Genomic DNA, 22,343 nt, shown 5'->3' on the forward strand with positions numbered 1-22,343 from the left:
TCAGGTCCGAGTCTCGCGCTTTACAGTGCGAATTTTGGCGGAACATGAAAAAAAAAAAGCAACCAACAAATAATTCAAGAAACAGGTGTCATTAAATGGCGAATAAGTCAAGTCGTACACTGTAAAAAAATTCCAAAACGTTACTGAGTATTTCCGAGTTACGTTTCGGGATTTTAATGGTTTTTACCCACTTCTTGGAAAAATCAAGTATTCGTGTCAAAAAGTTTCCTGAATTGCTGCAAGTCGCACGAATGCAGACTTATAACTGTTGTCAAAAATATTTTTAGCTCCCAGTTTAAAGATTAACTGAACGTATTTATAAAGTGCATCAGCTTCAGTTCATCTACGGCTAATCCATGCTAATTACGCTTCCAAAGGGAGCGAGTAAGGCTCCTATATAAGGGGAGCTGACTTATCCGACATTTTGGTTCCAAAATTATCGGGCGAAAAAAAATAAACATTTGTACAAAAGCCTCATTGCAGAAAACTGGTGTCCAAACTTTAGGTGTGTTGCCCGATTGATGTTTGATTATTTTATTCTGTGGATGAATACAATTTAATTAATACAAATTAAAAACAAATAAGGTATGAAAATGAGGTTTATTACCGTAAACATTTCCCGATACATTTTGGCTGAATTTGTAAACGAAGTTATCTTTCAAAATTTACCTAAATTGACATTTTACTCAACTTATCATCAATTATTTTACGACTTAGCAACCAGCGAATATTATCACGTATTTATAAATACTAGAAACGAGGTTGGATCCAATTCTGTCTTGGAACCAAAATGTCGGATAAGTCAGCCTGTCTTTTTCAAGGGGCTCTAGGAGCGAGTAAGTGGGGACTGCTTTGCAAGAATTGCAGGCGGGTAAAATTCTCGTCATTTACTTGCAATTCTGGCTTAGCTTTGGCCATGTTTCCTATAATGCTCTTGGAACTACCTTGGTAAATCAGGAAGATGCCGAGCTATTATATTATACATTCCTAAGTTTAATCCAAAGTTTCAGAGACACGACTGGCTTCTAACGGGAAGGTTTCTGAATTTTTCAGGAAGGTTACTGAATTTTAGCAGAAAACGTTCCTGGTTTTTGCACGTTCTGTTACTGGCAGATATTAGGCACATCAGCTGCCCATTATTTTCCTGGAACGTTTCTGAATCGTTTTTACAGTGTACTAATAAGAGTAGGATTTCCAATCCCGAAATCCCGATCCGGAATCCCGCATGATATTTGTTCTCAATCCCGCGGGATTGAGAGAAATAGATAAATAGAGAAATAGCGGGATTGAGAGTCTCATATGATGAACTGTTATTTACAATTTAAGAACACAATAAAAATAGAACATATTTTTCTCAGAATAAATTGATATTCTTATTCGAAGTTTCATTTTCATTCTGTCAGCAATTGAGAAAATGCGTTCAGTTTGAAAGCATTTTTGAAAACCATCACTAAAATTTAAAATCCAGAACATAACGCTTTCGACAAAATAGAAAAAGTGTATTAGTGATTGCGAAACCCGCTGGAGTAACTAGAATGCAAACGTTGGAACACTTCCTGTTTCAGCTTTAAGGAATCCACTTAAAACCTTTAACTTCATCACCTTCTGAGATTTTGCTTTTCTTATGGATGGTTTTTGTTCAAGAACTGCAAATTTCGGATATAAACGATGCCTATTGGGTATGTGTTTTGCTGTATCCAATTTAACTTCATTGAAAGTACCCTTGTGATTTCGTTAAGATTTGTCATTGTATCTGTACATTTGATAAGAAAAATATTGTGCACTTTTTAGAAGTTAATGAGGATCCTTTGCTAAATGTCGACACTTATTTAATCTCAGTAAAACCAACTGCACTGGAGCCACAGCATGTATTTTCATCAAGCGTAGTATTTTTTGAGCAAAAATCCTTTATCATTGCTTGAAGCAACTTTTTTAGGGCACACTTTTGCGCAACAAATGATAATTTCAAATTGGGATCTGACTTTGTAGTGCTCTAGAATTAATGTTGCGGAATTCGATAAGACTACTGATGCAAGTAAAAAAAGCAGTCATTCTTATAAGAACCAAAACTTTTTCTATTTGACATTAAAATCAAATTTTTAGAAGAATGAAGTCAATCCCGCGGGATTGGCTCCTTACAATCCAGAAATCCCGCGGGACTGAATTCGGCTTGGGCTTGGAAACCCTAAATGATAGGTTTATTGTAGACACTAACTTTCGGATTCTTTTTAGTAGCTTGAGATAGGCTGCTTACCGTCCTTTCCACTAAGTTCATTTTTTTTGAAACAGTGAAATCCCGTTACAACGAACTTCAAGGTGCCTCAAATTTTGTTCGTTGTAATGGATACCAAGCAATGTATTGGAAAGTAAACGGGACTGAAACTTTATTTCGTTAAAACAGAAATTCCTTTGTATTGGTTTTCGTTGTAACAGAATTTCACTGTATATATACATACGTAATTAATTAATTTAAACATTTACAAGTGTTTTTGGTTTACAAATGCTTGTTCAACAAAATATTTTTAGTCTTTTTTCTGGTACTACAGATTATATGGATGCATATCTTCATACATATTGCTGACTATAGGAAACACTCTCTTACAATGTAGGCTTCTTATTTTAGTTTTTAATAAACTGAGTTCATCAGCAGAGCATCCGCTGGGACTCGTGTGTTTAACCAACGCATTTAAAATATTGTTTAGTGCTCTCGTAGTTTATTACATATTTTCTTCGTTAAAATATACAACTTTGTATTGAATATACCTTACTCAGACGCAGAAAGAACAAGATCTTGACGTGAGAAAAAATGTGCTCAGGACAGTTCAGGATGTGAAAAATCGCACGTCATTCAACAACAACTAATCCAGTTTCTCACGGTTCTTTGAAAATTTAGAATCCAGAGTTTTCAGTACTTTATTTAGTTATCATAAACCGATAATATCTCTTCTTCTGAACAAAGATGACGCACAGTAGCACGTACGAATATAGTTTGATGTAAATAAATGAATGATAAATACAATCTATGAAATTCAAAAGTGATTGATGAATAATTAAAATGTTCCCCTTTATTACAGAAGTTTCCCTTTCATCATGTGTGTTTATGGCACACTCTGTTTTGTTTTTTTTTCTTTTTGAATACTTGCACTTTTTTTTTTAGTTTTTTTTAAAAGAGATCACGAGCTATTCCATTATTATCTTTCTTATACGACGAGAGATTAAAATATTGACAAACTATTCCCGATTTTTTCCATAAAAGTTCTAAAGCGCGAAAATATAAATTTAAGTACCATGAAGCATTGGACTAAATAAAACTGGGGACACATGAGATTAAAAAAAAATACAATGTAAATTTGTTAACTCCAACTATTATGTTCTGCACAAGCATAAAAACATTAATCACTCAAAAAAGAAAGACAAACGACCACAAGCTAAAAATGTTTGTTAAAAACATGTTCGAATTGCATATATAGAGTAAAATTAGTCAAAATGTTGAAAAGATTGTTTTTCAATATGAAATAATATGAATATTTATTACCTTAGTAACTAGCAAAGCTGCATGACAAATTATCCATAAACTTGGCATCATTACTTAGAAAACTAAAGCAACTGCTTTCTTTCCCAAGCTATCATTCGATTCAAAGTCGACTCCTTGCTACACCATGTGGCTCGTTCATACCAATGCTCCGGAAAGCTACCCTCTCTTTAAATCTGAAGCCTGCAAGATAAAATGTCAAATTAAACCGCTTATCAAACTGTCCTCTCTTCCTTCCTCAAAGCATTTTATCTGATAACTTTCTAATAAAAAATTCACACCTATGGGAACAATGGAAACGAAATGACATTTTCTGTAAAAAAACTTTTGTAAAAATAGAGTTCATAGGTTCAGTAAAAATATATATCTTCAATTTCCTGGTTTTATATCTGGCTTTGTTGTAAAAATAATGAATGATAAGAAAATAATAAAATGATTGCCGTACAAGATTAAAATAAGAGCAAATCAAAAAGTTAGCTTCACTTTTAAAGAAAATAAAGACAGTTAAAAATTATATCGTTCTCAGTGTTAAGGACTTTGTCAAAATATGCTTAAGAAAAGTAATCTTGTCTGAATCAGTCTAACTCCAGAATTTCAACCTCAGGTACTTTGAAATAGTAGTAGGTTTTGAATTAGTAATTTTTGAAATTTTAGCCTTTACCTTAGACCAAAGATTAAAGTCAAGAAACATTTAATTAATTGTTTATGATTTTTCGAACCAACGCAAAGCAGAAACATTTTTTGAATAAATTGACCTAAGTTCTTATGCACGATATAATGTAATCATAATTTAATTTATCAAAGGAAATTAATTATATATAATATAATTTGACGAAATCACCTCTTTTACTTAATATTTTATCAAGCTGTTAACAAAGATCTCCCAAGGAGGCACTATTAGGTTATATCCAAGGTTATAGTCAAGATATGCCTCATGTAAGTGGCATATAAGTAAGCATGTAAGCCCCTCATGTAAGTGGGGTGATATATATTCTGACTTTGAAAACTAAATATTCGTTGAACCGAAAGCATAGCAGTCATTAAGGGAACCGGGACGTTCTCGGCAACAAAAGGAGTCAAATTTTTAGTTGCAGATCACAAGGTGTTTATTCGTTTTAAAATCAAGTGTGACTTAAAAACTATTTTGTGTAGAAAGAATGTAATCTTCTCATCATAAACCAGTAAAAATAGTTTTTTCCTTTAAGAATATATTTTTGAATAGTAAATAGAAAATATATAGTTGCACGATAATTTGAAAATTTATGACTTCAAATAGGTACGCTTAGCAAATAAAATTCTGAATTAAATCACTCTAAACTTCAATACTATACAGGCAAAAGGTCACAAATTACAGTGAGCCTATTAGTTTTCAGTTACTTTCAAATTAAAAAACCAGAAAAAATGTTAAAATATAGTATTTCATAAAATCCCGAAAAAGTACGATATATTTTGCTAAAAAAGCCTCCTAAAAATACAATAGTACCTAAACAAAAGTAAAAATACGTTTAACACATGCAAATTGCTTGTATATGTTATAATACAAAGTTTCATAATCATACATTGATATGAAGTTTATGTAAGCGTACCTAAAGTTAAAAAAAATGTGTTTTCTAAAAAAAGGGAAAACGTGTTGACCTTTACAATGCTGGCAAGCATGCGATACGCTTCCCAAACTGCTTGCGCCGAGGCATTTTCTAAGTTTACGTTATGTAAATAGAAAAAAAGAGTAAAAGTAACTGAACCATGAAATATTTGATGAAAGAAAACATTAGTTTGTGTCAACATTCAATTCAGATACCATCCCTTAAAAAGGGGCGTGGCTTTTTTGTTTACATTTTAAATAGTAAATTAATTAGCTTTCGGAATTTGATATTCACACAATACATACATTTTTGGAATTGGGGAAGTGTGCCTTATTTTATGCAGCTAAAATTGAAAAATCAATTTTTTGAACGTATAAAACGTCCCGGTTCCCTTAAGTGCACGACCAGCTTTTCAATATAGATAAGTGATCCATAACTCTGCATTTGTTGTAATTGATGGTCTTCTTCGCACTAAGCGTCATAAATTGATAGACTATGGCATTTCCAATGCAGATTTCACACCCCTTTCAAACACTTGAGTTCAGTTACTTTTTTGAAAACAATAATTGAATCAATGCACCCATTTCCAGTTTTGGTGTCACTTACAGCTACCGAGACATGTTCGTGATTGATTTTGTTCTTAATAGTTGAACCATACCCTCTCAGTGTTGCACTGCATAGACCAACCCGAATCTATTCGGGCTTGCCGACATTAGGCCTAAAAAGCTAGCTAAAGTTCTAGCGACAAAGCCGCTACATAAAGCACTGCTGAAAAATAAAGTGTTCTGAAATGTTTCCTCAAAACATTTTTACCAAGAGTTTTTACAAATATTACTAACATTTTGACCCACTTTGTTTTTAAGATTTTGCAGTACATACCTAAAACTAATGACTAATTTCAAACAAAATGGTGAACACATCCCCCCCCCCCACGGTATGATAGTATTTAAATATCGGTTTTACATTTTTTTCGAGGTATAACTTCCAAAGGAATTTTTAACACGCACGTAACCACCAGTAGAATTTGTAATTTACGCCAAATAAATTACTGAAAGTGAACTTCAACTGCTGAACTGAAAAGTCTTTTGATTCCGCTCTCGCACGCGCACTCGCTTCGTAGAGTGAGCGCTGTGGTTAAAAGTTGCACTTGCTTATTATGAGTTTTGCTCGAGCTGTTAAATTGTTATACTGTTTGAACTCTTATTTGCATATTTTTATAGATATGTGTATCATTGAAAGTGATAACCTACTTTATCTATAAATATTGTAGAGAGAGATCGGATTTTGAAGGAGCTTGGTTATATGTGGAGAGCAATCTCCAAACTCACGGGATACAGTGCTGGTAAAAAAATTGCATCTCCCTCGCATTTTCACAACAATGGGAATATGTGAGAAGTTTTGGTCAACCGATTAACGATGAATGCATGTGAAATTCTGCAAAACTTATGAAATAAACATTTAACAGCAGAAATCCGATAGTTGTTTACGTAGATCGAGGCTGTTTCCGGGCCAAGGCAAACTGCTGACCACATGCTCATCTTTCCATTTCTGAACCTGCGTGTGAGTTTAGAGAAAAAAAAAATTCGTTACCCCATGTCAATTTAAGTCTAATGACATGATAAAGGTTTTAAAATTGGTACTTACCAGTTTTGCTCTATGGCAAGGAACAGAATCATCCTGGAAAATGACGTTTGGAAATGAAGTAAAGTGATCCCGGATAGTAGGAAGGAATTTCTCCTCCAAAAGGCCAATACACACCTGAGTGTTTATTGTTCCTAACACAAAGTGAAGCCCACCAACTCCTTGATCAGAAATACATCCCCAAATCATCTGGGATACGAGATGCTTGACTGTATGTTGAATGCAGTCGGGATGATATTCCTCTCCTTTGCGGCGCGGGTGATGCAATTTTTTTTTACCACCACTGCATATTTGAAAATTTTCATCAGAGTGATATAGGCTATAATATGTATGTTTGTTTTCTCCATATTAGGATAGACCTGGTTATCGAAAAGTAGCTTTATACGTAGTAAACCATTTAGAGTTACAGGCAGGGTCTCAGAGAGCCAAGGCAGGCCCCTTGTCAGTTATGTCGCCGGGTCCCTCTCGCCCCCCAAAAAAAGAAAAGAAAAGGGGGAAAGAAGAAAAAAAGGGGAAGAAAAAAATAGGGAAAGGAAGAAAAAAAAGGGGGGGAGAAGAAAAAAAGGAAAAGAAAAAAAGAAACTGCGGACTAGAAAACAACTAACTCTTTTTTTTAGTGCCATAACAGTAAATACTAGAAGAGTAAAGTTTACTTAATCTTGACGTCTTTTCTTATTCGGAGTCTTCCCCCCCCTTTTTGTTTTTTTCCCTTCCTTCTCTTCTTTCTTTCTTTTTTCTATTGCGTCAATGTCGCTGCCTCCCTCCCCTCCCATGCCCGGGCACCTAGCTTCCGACTAGGCTGACATGGGCTCTTGTCGGGCCTGGTTACAGGATGTTTATGCTTCAATACATCTTGAAAATCTATATTATGTGTGTCCGGGGTAAGCTCACGAACTACAGGAACAATTTCTCTGAAATATTCGCAAATCAATATCAAATGATTTCGAGCTGTTGTGCCGTGGTTTGAGTAGTAATTGTAAACGTTTCGACCGTATCTGCGGTGGTCATCTTCAGTGGCAGTGAGGACAAAGCTTCCAGGGAAGCGACTTCTTAGCAACTGAGGCAAGTATCGAAGTGTTGTATGTTTTTGTGATGAAGGAGCCAGTGCCCTCTTGGTTCTGGTTCGAGATTGGCTGACGAATGTCCGTCCTCGTTCCAGGTTGACTGGACCAAGAGCCCACTTCGTTCTGGTTGGAGATTGGCTGCTGGACATTCGCCGTTGTTTCCAGAAGGTTCCTCTCGGGATAATCCAAGTACAGACTGCCGGAGGTTGTTGATTTTTATTCCTTCTTTCTTCTTGTTAAAATTGTTGGGATGTTTGAAAATCTCGATTGTTCCTCTGTTTAATCTAGCGTAATAGAGGGAAGTCCTTGAAAGTATTTTAATTTTAATAAGAATAACGAAGGAATATTCATCAACAAGCTTTCCCATTCTTTATTTAGACGGAATATCTCGACAGAAATCTTCAGCCAAACAGAAACAATGGTAAATGTCCAGCAGCCAATCCGCGACCACAACGAAGAGAGCTCCCGCTCCATCCAACCTGAAACGAGGACGAACGTTCATCAGTCAATCTCGGACCAGAATCAAGAGGGAACTAGATTTCGTCATACATACAGACAACATTTCGATACTTGCATCAGTTGCTAAGAAGTCGCTTCCCAAGAAGTTTCGTCCGCGCTGTTACTGAAGATAGCCGAAGATGCAGTCGAAACGATTGGTGTTCCTACTCTTTGGAAACCACGGCACAACAGCCCGGAATCTTTTAATATTATTGATACCGGCCATGAAAGCCTTCACTCTTACATTATTCCCAATTTGTAAGCGTTTGGGAAGGTTTAAAGACAACTTTGAAAAAGTTTAAATAATTAGCTTCTTTTTATTCTCATTTGTTTAGGACACACTTTTCCAACATGTGGGGGTGAAAAATTAGTTAAATGTTGTAATTTTAATTTACATATTAATATTATCGTGCAAAAGAACAGATTTTTCTAAGTAAGAAGGGAATTTTTCAAAATTCTATAAACGAAACCTTATTTTTCCTCGAGATGGAATTCAATCATTTAAAGGGAAGTTTTAATCTCAAATAGACTAAGAGTAATAATCGTTTTAATTCAAGGGGGAAAGGTTTTCTTCAGTTCTAGTTTCAATTCAAATTCACATTTTAGTGGAAGTTTTAGAACGGCTTTTGCTTTAAAATTTCGTAAATCTCTCCACAACCAGTTTAGTGCCAGAATAAATCTTTTGTAATTTTTATTATGACGATGTATCCCTTCCCCCATTTTTGGTTTTAAATGAGATGCGACGAAAGTAAAATTATAACAAACAAACGAAAACAACGAAGCTCAAGTGACATCTCAGATTGGAAATCATTTGGTAATGACTTGATAATATTTTTGAACATTTTTTACCAGCTCAAGAATTGCCTTAGTATAATTACATAAAACGTCAAGGAGTATTTTCATGCATTGAAAGAAACTAAGACTTCTTGGGATCCTTAAAAAATAATACTATTTTATTGAAAACTTTAGGAGAGAGTACTGTTTCCAAGAATTAATATTTAAGTCCATACGCGCACTCAAAATTATTTCCTTTCCATTTCATATAAGAAAAAATAAAATATTAATTTTTTGCTCTTATAATTTGCAATAATTTCATTACTTGCACTATTTTGCAGTATTTACATTTTATAAAAGGAAAAGTTTTTAAAGATGTTGATTTTTTTTTTACATTTTTGTTCTTTTTTGAGGCCCTTTGGGAACCCAAAGATCCTCGGAGGGTGAAATATTAATGGCAATCCCTTCAAACTAAAAGGCAACTACTATTGAGATTCAATGCAGTTGGAAATTCATTTTTTTCGCTTTACCTACTACTCATTTCTGAACAATCATTAAAAATACCAGTATGATTTATAACCTGAATTAAGTAAATAACTAAAACTGCTCTGAGGCAGGAATGAATGTGATGTGACTTAGAACAACTCCATCGCACTCGCTCTAAAAGTTAAGGGTGAGGAATGTAATCAAAAGTATCAATTTGGAGCCTGCGCAGCTCCCAGTACGGCATAATTATACTTTAAAATATCACTCTATTTTGAATCTTTAAAATTTCGAGCTTTGCCTTCCTGATCTAGAAAACAGTAAGGGCACTATGTAAGGGGTGAGAATTTGTCATAGAACCAAAATGTCGAATAAGTCGTCCTGGCTTTTTAAGTGGTTCTAGTTCATGCACAATTCTCCAATAGCGAGTAGTTTCACTTATAAATTACTTTGATTTGAAGTTTTTTAAATTTCGAGGTTGACGCCCTGGCTTCAAAATAGAGGTGGAATTTCCAATTACACCCAACATCCAAAGTTAAGGTCACAAAGATGTTGAGAAAGAGAATATTCCACTAATGGACCGAATCTCATATCTATTGAATATGTTTGGGACCGTCTAGGAAGAGCTATTACGGAGCGTAACCCCACTTCTAATACCCTTCATGAGCTAAAAGCCGCGTTTTCGGAAGAATGAGCGTTGCTATTCCAAGTATTTATTGGAACCCTCATAAACAGAACGAAAGCTCGTTGTGCAACTGATATCGCAGTGCATGTGTATTTATATACATATAGTAGTGGACAATAAAAATGCATCACTTGTAAAAAAATCACATTTTAACAATTGTTTCGAGAAATAAGAGACTTATTGTTCTGTAACTTTTGTAATTTAAAACGTATGCTTCAGTTGATATTTTGCAGTAAGCATTAAATTCCCCTGCATTTTAGGGAGCAGCAAAAATTGATGATACCAAATAAGTTTTCTGGTCTATATTTATGATTTATTTTGATCAATTTTACTTTATGCGGTAATTTGTTTTTAGAGTTCCTAAATTTTTCGATTCAGATCTTTCATGTGAGAAACTTGTGCTGTGATTTTCTTTCGTAATTTGCTTCTTATACGTTTGTGTGATGACGTACAGTGAAACCTGTGTATAATAATACTGACTATAACAATAAACCTGTCTATAACGATATTTTCCTTGGTCCCAGGAAAATGTCTGCATGAATAATCAAACTGTCTATAACGATAACCTGTCTATAACAATATTTTTTTAGGTCCCAACAGTATCGTTGTAGACAGGTTTTACTATATTTAAAGTAAGTGAGTGAATTAAAAACGTTCCAGGTCGAAAATTCTTTTCTAATTAGAATTTATTCTAAATAACGCCTAGCTGTTTGAAAAACTGAATTCGGTGCGATTTTGATATTAAACTAAAATAGTCTTTTTTTTTATAATCGAGAGACATATTTTAGTTTTGGCTCACAGGAAAGTATTCTATATGAACTACTCGCTTTTGTTTTTAATTTGAATTTTATTTGGAAATTAAAATTGATTCTTCGAGTTCATTACTCAAATAGGTACATTTTTCGAATTTATTGTAAGCAACGTGATTTGAAGTGTAATAATAAATAGTAATAGAATAAAAAGTAATAAAAAATAATAAAAATAGTAATAAATTAGTAATAAAAAATATATACATTTTTTCGTCGTAAAGACTCACGATAGACGTAAAACTTATATACACATAGACACATGTTAATATCACAGCAATCACTTTTGAATAGCATTAACATCGTTTGTCATTCATTTAATTTCATGAAGGTACATACATGCGTTTCATTGCATATCATCTTCTTCATTCTTAATAGATAGTATTGAATCATAATGAATACGCTCAGTCAATATTTAAACTGGTAGCTAAAAATTTTTCCACGATCGTGAGAAGTCTGCATTGGTGCAACTTGTAGCAAATCAAGAAATTGTTTGACAAAAATGCATTATTTCATTCCAATTTGCTGAAAACCTGTGACATCCCGAAACCCTCCACGGAAATAATCAGCGATGCTTCGGAATTTTTTAATGTGTTTCTTTTACACAACATTTTCTCACAAGATACGTAGATATGATAATAAATTTGCGCTCGTGTATGAGGGAGAAATGTATAAAAACAATTTTCTCAAAATATATAGATAATAATATTTAGTTATCTACTATCAGTACTCCACTCGTAAGCTTAAACAGCTGTTTGAGTTTTTGAATGTCAAAAAGATGTTAAGCAAATGAAAATTTGCTTATCATTTGTAAATCTTTTTTACAACATTTTAGGTATACATCGGCTTTTCTGATATTATTATGTGAGGCATAAAGCTCTTTGTTTATTTGTGTCAAACAAACGTAAGTGCTTCTATCAGTAGTTTGACACAACACTCGTAAAACGATACGAGATCATAACAAAGATATTTGCATAGAGTTTATCTCTGTGTTTCGGAAGCATTTTTATTTTTAGTTTACCGTATCTGTTTGTTTACTTATTCGTTTTCTACTGTTAAATTCAGGAACTTTCTTCCGATAAAATGGATTGTCGTCAGTGGGTGTTTTCAGCAGGTATTATTTATTGTGTCAATGCTTAGACACACACACACACACATTTCCAAAATTATTATTTTATCAATTTTAATAAATAGCTCTTCCATCATGTTTTAGTCAGTTGTCAAGTTCAAATTATCGGGATTTCTAACTGAACCTTAAAAAATATGACGCAGCAAGCATAACCAAGATCAAAGTACGCATATGAATGATATTAAAACCATAGCTGCGATCAATGCTTAGTTTGGCTTCCCTCAACCTTTTAGAACTTGTAAACCATTTTATGATCTTAAATTTCCTCGACCCTTTCTTATAAAAACACGAAATAACTAATAATGTATTGTAAGTATTTTGGCGTTTAACTAAAACCTTGCATTAAAACTAAGAATTTTATTTTTGCTTAAAAAATGAATTTTCAATTTTTATTAATATGTATTATTAGGAGGACCGGAAAGTAATGTCGTTTCTTCAAAAAAAAAAAAAAAAAAAAAATTTTAAAGGTTTTATTTTTAATCAATTTTGTAATTATCTTCGTTACCAACAACTTTTTGTGGCACAGTGCACAGATTTCCAATCCCAGATAGATAGAAAGTATTCGGCTTTTGAGCAAAAAAAATCAGGAGATGCAGTGCACAAATTTTCTAATTTTTTGTCACATGTATATTGGAATAAATGGAAATAAGATGGTGCAATGTCAGGTGAGTATGGTGGGAGAAGCAGCTAACCAAATCTCATTAATTTCTTAAGGGTTTCGTCCTAAGCAGTGTTTTTATTTATTACTTCAGGATTATTCCTTTTTTGCTATTAATACTGGCAATATTCTCGCCACAAATTGCAACATCTGATTTCCCTTTCTTCCGATCGTAAAACACTTTCGCTGAGACGAAAACTTGAATGTTTGATTCATATCCAAGATGCATTTTCAGATATTTTGCTCCAAAAATCAATTGATGTTTATGTATCGGGGATTTAAAACTTTCATACTAGGAGGCAAATGGCTCTTGATATCGAGTGTACACTGTAAAAATAATTCAGAAGCGTTCCTGAAAAACAATGGGCTGCTAATGAATTCAGTTTCTGCCTGTAAGATATCTTTCAAAACACAGGAATGTTTTCCACTAGAAGTCAGTTACCTTCCTGAAATTAACTTTGAATATTTCTGAAGAATTTGGAAATCTTCTCGGTCCGATCCCAGTCATACCTCTGGAACCTTCAATGCAAACGTAAGTTCATTGTTACCGACGAGAGCACTCGTGCTTTCCTTGGAAGGCTTAAATGCAGCCATTGCTAGTAAGTACCAAGCTTGACTCTAACCTCGCAAAGCTGCAGCTATTCCGGACACTCTTTCTCTCTCATTGTGAGCATAGTCAATCTGGAGAAACTGTAATGTCTTCGTATCTGACATGCACATTGAACACGCTCAGTCAATCTTTAAACCGGTAGCTAAAAGCATTTTTCACAACTTTGAAAAGTCTGCATTCGTGCAATTCATTAAACTTTTTTGCAGATATACTTGATTTTGTGGAGACATATATGAAAACGTGCAATCCTGAAACGTTCCACGGAAATAATCGGTGAAGTTTCGTTTTTTTAGTGTGGTTACATCACAGATTAAAAGAAAAAAAATATTTTCTTGAAAAAAATAACATTAATTTCCGGTGTCACTAATATTTTAGTTCGGTGTAATTTTGATTTCGCTGATGCCGCGCATTCTTTTTGAATATATCGCTATCTCCAAACCGTAGATGCCAAGTCTCACAGGTTGAGAGTCAATAAACTACATTGATAAGATCGAACAAAAGATGCTACAATACGAGCTTGGTTCATAACATACATAGATAAGATGTATATGTTAATGCCACAATCTGTCCCAAAACATTCAAAATACAGTTGGCTCTCTGTTTAACGACGCTCTATTTAACGACTTTCTCTATTTAACGACGGCTTTTCACGGTCCCAAATGGTCCACTGTAGTGTTAAAAGCATTCTTTTTAAGGACGCTTTCTACTTAAGGAAGATTTTTTGTGGTCCCATGAAAGTCGTTAAACAGAGAGCCAAATGTATTTAATACTTTAAAAAATAATCCTTTTGTGCCAGAATATAAATAGTTTACACCAGTCAGAGTTCACTCTAATAAATGAATTACTACAAGCAACTGATTAAAGGTTACTTAGCAAAAGAAAAAAAGTAAAAAAAGTAAAAAATGTGGGTGTGTGTAACAATAAAAAAGATCACGATATTACTAAAAGCGATTTTTAGAAATATCAGGTGTTCGTTAACCAATGAGAGTGCTAGGCTAGGAGAGAACAATAACTATGTCTTGAAGAGAAAATTGAAAAAAAATTTTCACGCAAATTGTTTGCAAGATTGAGAAAATGACTAAACTGAAAATAAAAAACGTTAATATATTCAGATAATTGAGTTTATTTATTCACCCCCCCCCCAAAAAAAAGAGGGGCATTTAGACAAACGTCTAGATTATCATTTAACCTCATATCCTTATTATTGCTCCTCTCCCTTATATATTGAGTGTTTCCAGTTTTAGTTCTTTTAGTAGCGTAGCAAACTAAAAATATAAGAAATGTATCGATCGACTGAAAATATAGCACTCGAAAAGATTGCAGGTATGAAATTTTGATGAGTTAAAAGAGCCAAATCTGATGTAGTTTGATTCATTTGTCTTTACGTGATTAATTTGATACAAAATTCCTCTTCATAGTTTACAGCTTTAAATTTTTGTTTATTATCTTCAAGTGCTATAAGTAATTGAAATGTGCAACAGAACTATTACAAAACGCATAATTGTAAAAACATAAAGTTAAGCTTATATCTTGAAATCTAATAAGTCTGAAAAAAAAACATTTATCTTTATATTTTCCAGCTTCATGTTTTTTCGTCATTTATCTCCAATACTCTAATAGATTGTCTTTTTGATAAAAACTGTCGTACAGAAAATAAAACGTAAAGCTTAATTAAATTGTACGCTCAAGTAAACCTAAAAAATATATTAACTTTATATTTATTGTTCTAATTTTTGTTCACATGTCCTAAATATTTGAGTAAGTTATTCAATTGTTAATTCAAGTACCGCTACCCAACCAATATTGCAGAAGTAAAATTTAAGTAAATAATAATCTGAATATTTTTCTTTAAACAGGGACATCGTGAAACACATTATATTTTGCAGAGTAGCATACACGCCAGGTGCATAACAAATTTTGATAAATCAGCGTCAACATTCGTTGATATTTCAACTGTACATACTTAAAAAAATAAATAAATAATTGCATCAGATAGTTTGAAAAGGGAGTGAAAACATGCCAATATTTTTTTTTTTAATATGTTTTGGCAATTTACAAAGTTCGTAGTTGAAAAAGTCAAAGATACTTAACTACTTACACAAAATCAATTGGTTGTCAATTGGTCAATAGTTTCAAGAAGAAAACATAATTTGGGAGCAATACACTTGCTTTGCGTATGTAATGTAATCTGAAGCAAATAAGCCAGGAAATGTATTTCTTTACTGCTTCCTATAAATGCTACTTGTATATGGGTCATTCCATGTCAAGTGTGATCAAAATTTGGAAAAAAAATTTTCTCACCTTTTTGTATTTCTTTGAAATTCGGCTCATCGGTTGCACTCTTTGAGGTCATGAAAATCCGAAATTTTTAGATTTTTCTCTTTTTTATATTTTTATTTATGAGACTTTGATTTTTCCAAAAATCCTCTTTTTTTCATAGATGTTTGAACATAAAATGGAAGATAACTCAGCACCAAATATAGGTAGAAAGATTTGGTAAAAAACATTTTAAAATACATTAGTTGCTGTTTAATAGGATAAACAACATGACTAACTTCAAAAAAAATTCATTTTTAAAAAATGAAATTTAAATTTTGAGTTTAAATTTCTCAGAAAACGTGTAATGAATTTTTTTTTAAAAAATTCTCAAAAATTTGTGTGCATTTTGTCTTTATTTGTGCAAAATGTCAAGTTGGGATCTCATAGGAATCATATTTTTATGAGTTTTTAAATAAACTTTGACTTATGAAATAATGACATTTTTCGAATCCTAACTAGTTAAATATGGGGTTTTCTTACTGGGGATGGTCTAGTAAGTAGTAATTGATCATGACTATGCTTTAAATGAGTTGACATGAATTTGTAGATTGGTAAGCTCCCCTCGCACTACCACTTTAATTTTTTTTCAAAACTGTTTTTAAAATGAAAAAAAAAATAAAAAAGTTAAAAAATAAATAAAAATAATAATAAAAAAACAAATTAAAAAAATGAATAGTAAACTTATTAAAAGTTGGTAAATTTTCTTCTTTAAAGCAAGATACATCCCCCCCCCCACCGCACCACCAATTCTTTTTTTTTATTTATTTATTTTTTCAAAACTGTTTTCAAAATGTAAAAAAATAAATAGACAAATAAAGTAAAACAAAATGAATAGAAAGCGTATTAAAAGTTGATAAATGTTCTTCTTTAAAGCAAGACGAAGTACATTCACTCCCCCCTCCCGCCCCACCCAAACATACGATTAACACTCTACTAGCATCACGCCTCACCTGATGCTTTTTTTTTTTTCAGAAAATGTGTTTCTTTTTCGATCCGAACTTCACAAAGTGTACTTGATTAATTCACTATCTTATAAGGAAAGGTATGATTCATTCATCCCCTACTCCTGCACCAACCTTCAATTTTGGAGGGAGGAAAGAAATAGTTTACCTCAAGATCACTGCAAAGTAGTAGTGTTTCCCCCCATGTTGTTTCAGTGTTTTTCCATTCTTTTCACATTAAACAAAAATTAATCTAAGTATCAGATCATATGTCTGTCCGCAAAAAAACTGTCTTTCTACAACATTTGGAGTGCAGCTGTTTTTTTCTTATCTTTTATGTTAGTTTTCTTTTTAATATCAGTTGTAAATGAGAGTAATGCAACGAGATCTATTTTTACATATATTAAAAGCAGTTATAGATCAAACAAATTTTGCTAGTTCAAGCATGACCTTCCATGTTGTTAAGCTTCATTCCAGATTGCCCCCCCCCCCGCTCCCCGTCTGTTAAAGTTTTTCTGACTTTTAGTTTTTATGACCCCCCCCATTTATGAGCATTAGTCACTACTGATGTTTAGCAGCGTGCGTCCCAGTTTATTATGATTACGTGCCAGATTTTTCCTTTCTTTTTTTTCTGAATACAGTTTTGAAAAAAAAAAAGATAAAAAGTGGTTGTGTGGTGGAAGGGGGGGGGGGGGTACCAATCTACGAATTCATGTCAGCTCATTCCAAGCATAGTCATGATCAATTACTACTTACTAGACCATCCCCAGTAAGAGAACCATACATTTGTCTAGTTAGAATCCGAAAAATGTCATTATTTCATAAGTCAAAATTTATTTAAAAATTCACAAAAATATGATCTTATTCAAATCCCAACTTGAAACTTTGCACAAATAAAGATAAAATACACACAAATTTTTGAAATTTTTTTAAAAAAGAAATTCATTATACGTTTTCTGAGAAATTTAAATTTAAACTTTAATTTTCATTTTTTAAAATGAAATTTTTTCTGAAATTAGTCATGTTGCATAATCTATTAAACAGTAACTAATGTACTTTAAAATGCTTTTTACCAAACCTTTCTATCTATGTTTGGTGCTGAGTTATCGTTCATTTTATGTTCAAGCATACATGAAAAAATAGAGGGTTTTTCGAAAAATCAAAGTCTAATAAATTAAAAAATAATAGAGATAAAAATCTAAAAATTTGGACTTTTGATTAACTCAAAGGGTACAATTGATGAGCCAAATTTCAAAGAAATACAAAAAGGTGAGGGAAAAAACTTTGGATAATTTGACATGGAATAACACGTATGCAGAACGAAGACATAAAAAAAGTATTGTGTAAAAAACTATTTTATTTTCTGATTTAATATTGAAGTTACACACAGTAAAACTGGCTCAAGTTCAAGAGAAAAACAAATTTTTAAAAATTCGCTGACTTTCCATAAACTATTAGACATGCTTTGATGTTTGTAAGATTACGTATGATTTTCAAATTTTCAACTAAAAAAGGGTACCTATTGTTTACTTCAAACGCCATTATACAAATCATTCAGCAATATTTGACTATTTTAATACTTTCAGCGTTGCATGTTTAGGGTTTGGATAATAAAAAGTTTCTACTTTTATTAAAAATTTAAACAATAATAGCATATAAGCAACAAAGTTGTCAAAAGGCAGTTGATTTGTAAATTAAAATCTGAGACACAATTCCAAAAAAAAAAAAATACATACACACATTCCTATTTAATCTTCGATTCTGGATGGTTTTCATTCTTTTATTCAGGCTTAAAGTTTTGAATGAAACCAGTTTTTTTTAAGTATATAATGTTCTCAACACCGATAGATATTTTTACTTGTTTATCACAGTTTTAATTTTATTACTAAAATATAGATTATTGTTCAACTACTACAGTAGTATGAATTCTTGTTATTAACTAGAATAATTTTACTAAGTATATAAAAAAAACATCAAAACTAATCGTGCGCTTAAAGCACTTAATAAAAAATATCATTCTTTTGTAGCTAAAGAGATAAAAATCAATACTTACAAGTGTTTTTACATCCGTCCCTTCACATTATCGATTAAGTAAATCGATTTTCTTCCAAATCCATCGGAAGTTCATTAATTCTAATCATTTTATCTTTGAACTTTGATTCAAGGGGAAGGGTTTAGAGCCAAAAGGATATCTTCATTCTCCCTAACAAAGATAATTCAAAACTAAATAAACATTTAGAAATAACAATCACAGAAAACTGCAAGATATTCTTACTGATACCGATTTAATCATTTAATAATTTTAATTATGACTCATTTGCCATGTATCTGACAAAATGTTATAATACAAATAATTCGATACTTTTAATAGTGTGCATTGTGCATTTACTATTACGTCACAGTAATATAATAATAGTTCCAGAAAGTGGTACAGCAAACGCAGAATCAAACTAATATAAAAGTTAACTAACAGAAAATACATTTTGAATTAGATATGCACAATATTTTCAACATGAACAATTTATCAGTCAATATTTTTGGTAGTTGGGAAAAGTGATAATTTTCCACTTTTAATGGAAAGTAAAAATTTTCTTCCACAACTGAAAAGTATTATTTCATTGCAAGTTGTATTATCAAATGAAATGAATTTTTTTTTCTATACTGCTATTTTCTAAACAAATTTCCAGTTTGCTTATTTCGAAAAATGTTAGACACCTTAACTATTTCACTTGTCCGTAAATTCCCTACATTTAACTGATTACATACATTATAATATTAAGTTTTTAACCGAATAACTTTTTAAAAAATAAACATGAACAATTATTCAAGTGTATGAAATAAAATAAATCGTACGTTATGAATAAATAAATATAAAGTGAGGTATAGGGTGTTCTGAAAAAGACTGACTGTTCTCAAAAATTGATAACAGGAGAACGGTTAATGATAAAAAAGAAATTCTTGCAGAAAATTTATGTGGTGGGCGCTAAATTTCTTCCCTCAGAGTTCCAAATTTTAGTTCAAAAATGTTTCAATAGATGACGCTGCACATAGCAGGCCGGTAAGTCAAAAAAGAGGAATTTAAATTCACCGATTTTTCCTCCGATTGCGACATGGGAACAAAGCAGACGATTGTTTGAAAATATTGTTTTGTTCTTTTGTTCTTTTTTTTCTTCTAAAAATTATGGTGTAATTTTGCATCTTATTTTTGATTTACGGGCTTACCACCTACAGCGCCATCTATTGCAAAAAGTTTCAACTAAAATTTGAAACTCAGGGGGAAAATATTTACTGCCCACCACATGAATTTTCTGCACGAATTATTTTTTTTTATCATTTACCGCTTCCCTGCTATAATTTTTTAAAAACATTCAGTCTTTTTCAGGACACTCTGTATTACATAGTTACGAGAAAGCCGTCATAAAAGGAAATCGAACTCCTGTCCATCTTTACCCACTATGAGGTTTTTTCCTTGAAATTTCGATTGCAATTTTACTTTAAATTAACCGACAGTTTTATTTTAAAATATAAGTACCAATTCTAAATTATTGATAACCAAATAACTATTGACACCTGTTAAACACATGCATCTCAGACCTGTATCTTTGAGCACATATTATATTAATGGATAATCTTGCATCTGAAGTACATCAAGGACCAATAAAAAAAGGTTCAATATTGCATCAAATCATCATTTTTTCTCAAACTTATTCGTTTAATTTATTTTTAAAACCCAGTTAAAACTGTACTTTATAAAAAACAGGATCCGTGAAAATAGGTGCTCTTTTTATTTCAAAACCTTACTCAGCATTGAATAAAGTACATGATATAAATAAATTCCTGGAAAAACAATCGACAGCAAATGTGCCAAAAAAAAAATGCCCCCAAACAGTAAAGTCAGTAACATTCCAGAAATTAACATGAGAATCTTTCTGAGGAATGCACAAACCTTCGAAAGGTTTCTAGAAGAAAACGTTCTGAAAAAAATTAGATACTTTTATAAATATAGCTTGGGATCGTCCTGATTTACCGGAAAATCTCCTTGGCAGAAATTGAAGCAGAAATGTAAAAAGAAAAGAAAAAAAGAAAAAAAAATAATTTGAATTTTGACCTCTTGAATTCAAATTATGTTTTTCGCAATCACGAGTGTGTGAGTGTGTGTCTATGTAGGCATGTGTGTTTATGTGTGTGTGGGGTGTATGTGTTTGTGTGTAGGGGGGTATTGTATGTGTGTGTAGGCATGTGTGTTTGTGTCTGTGTGCAGGTATGAGTGTGTGGGTAGTTGTGTGTATGAGTGTTTGTGTGTGGTGGGGAATGTGTATGTGTGTAGGCATATGTGTTTGTGTCTGTGTGCAGGCATGAGTGTGATGAGTGTGTGGGTAGTTGTGTGTAGGCATGAGTGTGTGGGTAGTTGTGTGTGTATGTGTAGGTGTCTGTATGTATGCGCGTGTGTATGTATGAGTTTGAGTGTGTGTTTGTGATTGTGTATGTGTTTATATATGTGTGTGTAGGTGTATGCATTTGTGTGTGCGCGCGTGTGTGTAGTTGTGTATCTATGCGCGTGTGCATAGAATATGAACGCAACCTGGAGACGGTTTTCGCTTTAGGAGCAGCATCGTGAGAAGCCGGTCGACGGTGACGCTGCAGAGGGTGCTGGCGGGAAAATAAAATGATAGCACATCAAAAAAGTCAAGTGAGAAAAATAAGCAATCATGATTGCTCAAAAAAAAAAAAAAAAAAACACCGAAGAGTTAACTGAACGGCAAAGCTTCCTATCCAGAGACTTCCTTTGCCCTTGCTTTACGTTCAGTCAATCTTGAAGGCTCTTACTGCGTAAATGTGAAACAATTAATAAAGAAGCTAAATATGCTTTCAGACATGTAGCTAAAAACGCTTTTCTCAACACTGAGGAATCTGCATTCATAAAACTTACTCACAAAACATACTTGTGGTAACCCTTGGAATCCCAAAACATTGCTCGGTAATAACCCCTGACGTTTTCAAATTTTCTTAGTATACACTGTAAAAACATTCTTTAGCGTCAAAGATTACTTCCGTGGAACGTTTCGGGATTTCGCACTCTTTCATCAATTTCCACTGAAAATCAAGTATCATAGACAAAAAATGTCCTGAATTGCTACAAGTTGTATGAATGCAGATTTCTCGTGGTTGTGAAAAATATTTTTAGCTACCAGTTTAATGATTAAGTGAGCGTAGTTATTAAGTTTATATGCTTCCGAACGACTGCTGTACGACCAGATTAACCAACTCATCAACATGAGTGCGTAAATGTCTGGATTCCATGGCGTTGCGCAAGCAGCAGACGAGTATGGTCCTTGGTGTTTACTTGTAAGTCTGTCTTCGCTATGGTTTCAATAATGCTTCTGGAGCTTTCCTGGAAAATCAAGATGGTTCTTAACAGAGCCCCTTGAATAGGCCAGGCTGACTTATCCGACATTTTGGTTCCAAGACAAAATTGGATCCAACCTCGTTTCTAGTGTTTATAAATACGTTATAATATTCGCTGGTTGATATGTCGTAAAACAATTGATATTGAGTTGAGTAAAACGTCACTTAAGGTGAATCTAGAAATATAACTTAGTTCAAAAATTCAGCAAAAAAG

General features: G+C 32.8%; 1 protein-coding gene across 2 annotated transcripts in view; it reads right to left on the reverse strand.

The window, feature by feature from the left end:
• The window catches only part of LOC129231760 (dermonecrotic toxin StSicTox-betaIB1i-like), a 177,288-nt gene that overhangs the window by 71,668 nt on the left and 83,277 nt on the right, over nt 1-22,343 (reverse strand). Inside the window, exons 2-3 of one of the 2 annotated variants that reach the window (XM_054866128.1) lie at nt 18,777-18,926; nt 3,536-3,715 (exon numbers count right to left, since the gene is read on the reverse strand). In XM_054866128.1, coding sequence (XP_054722103.1) covers nt 3,536-3,586 — 51 coding nt within the window. In that variant the 5' untranslated portion in view covers nt 3,587-3,715; nt 18,777-18,926. The remainder of the gene's footprint in view (nt 1-3,535; nt 3,716-18,776; nt 18,927-22,343) is intronic. The other variant, XM_054866129.1, reaches the window with a different exon arrangement.

The sequence above is a fragment of the Uloborus diversus genome, chromosome 10 (genome assembly GCF_026930045.1).
Source record: "Uloborus diversus isolate 005 chromosome 10, Udiv.v.3.1, whole genome shotgun sequence".
In the NCBI taxonomy this organism is placed as follows: domain Eukaryota; kingdom Metazoa; phylum Arthropoda; class Arachnida; order Araneae; family Uloboridae; genus Uloborus; species Uloborus diversus.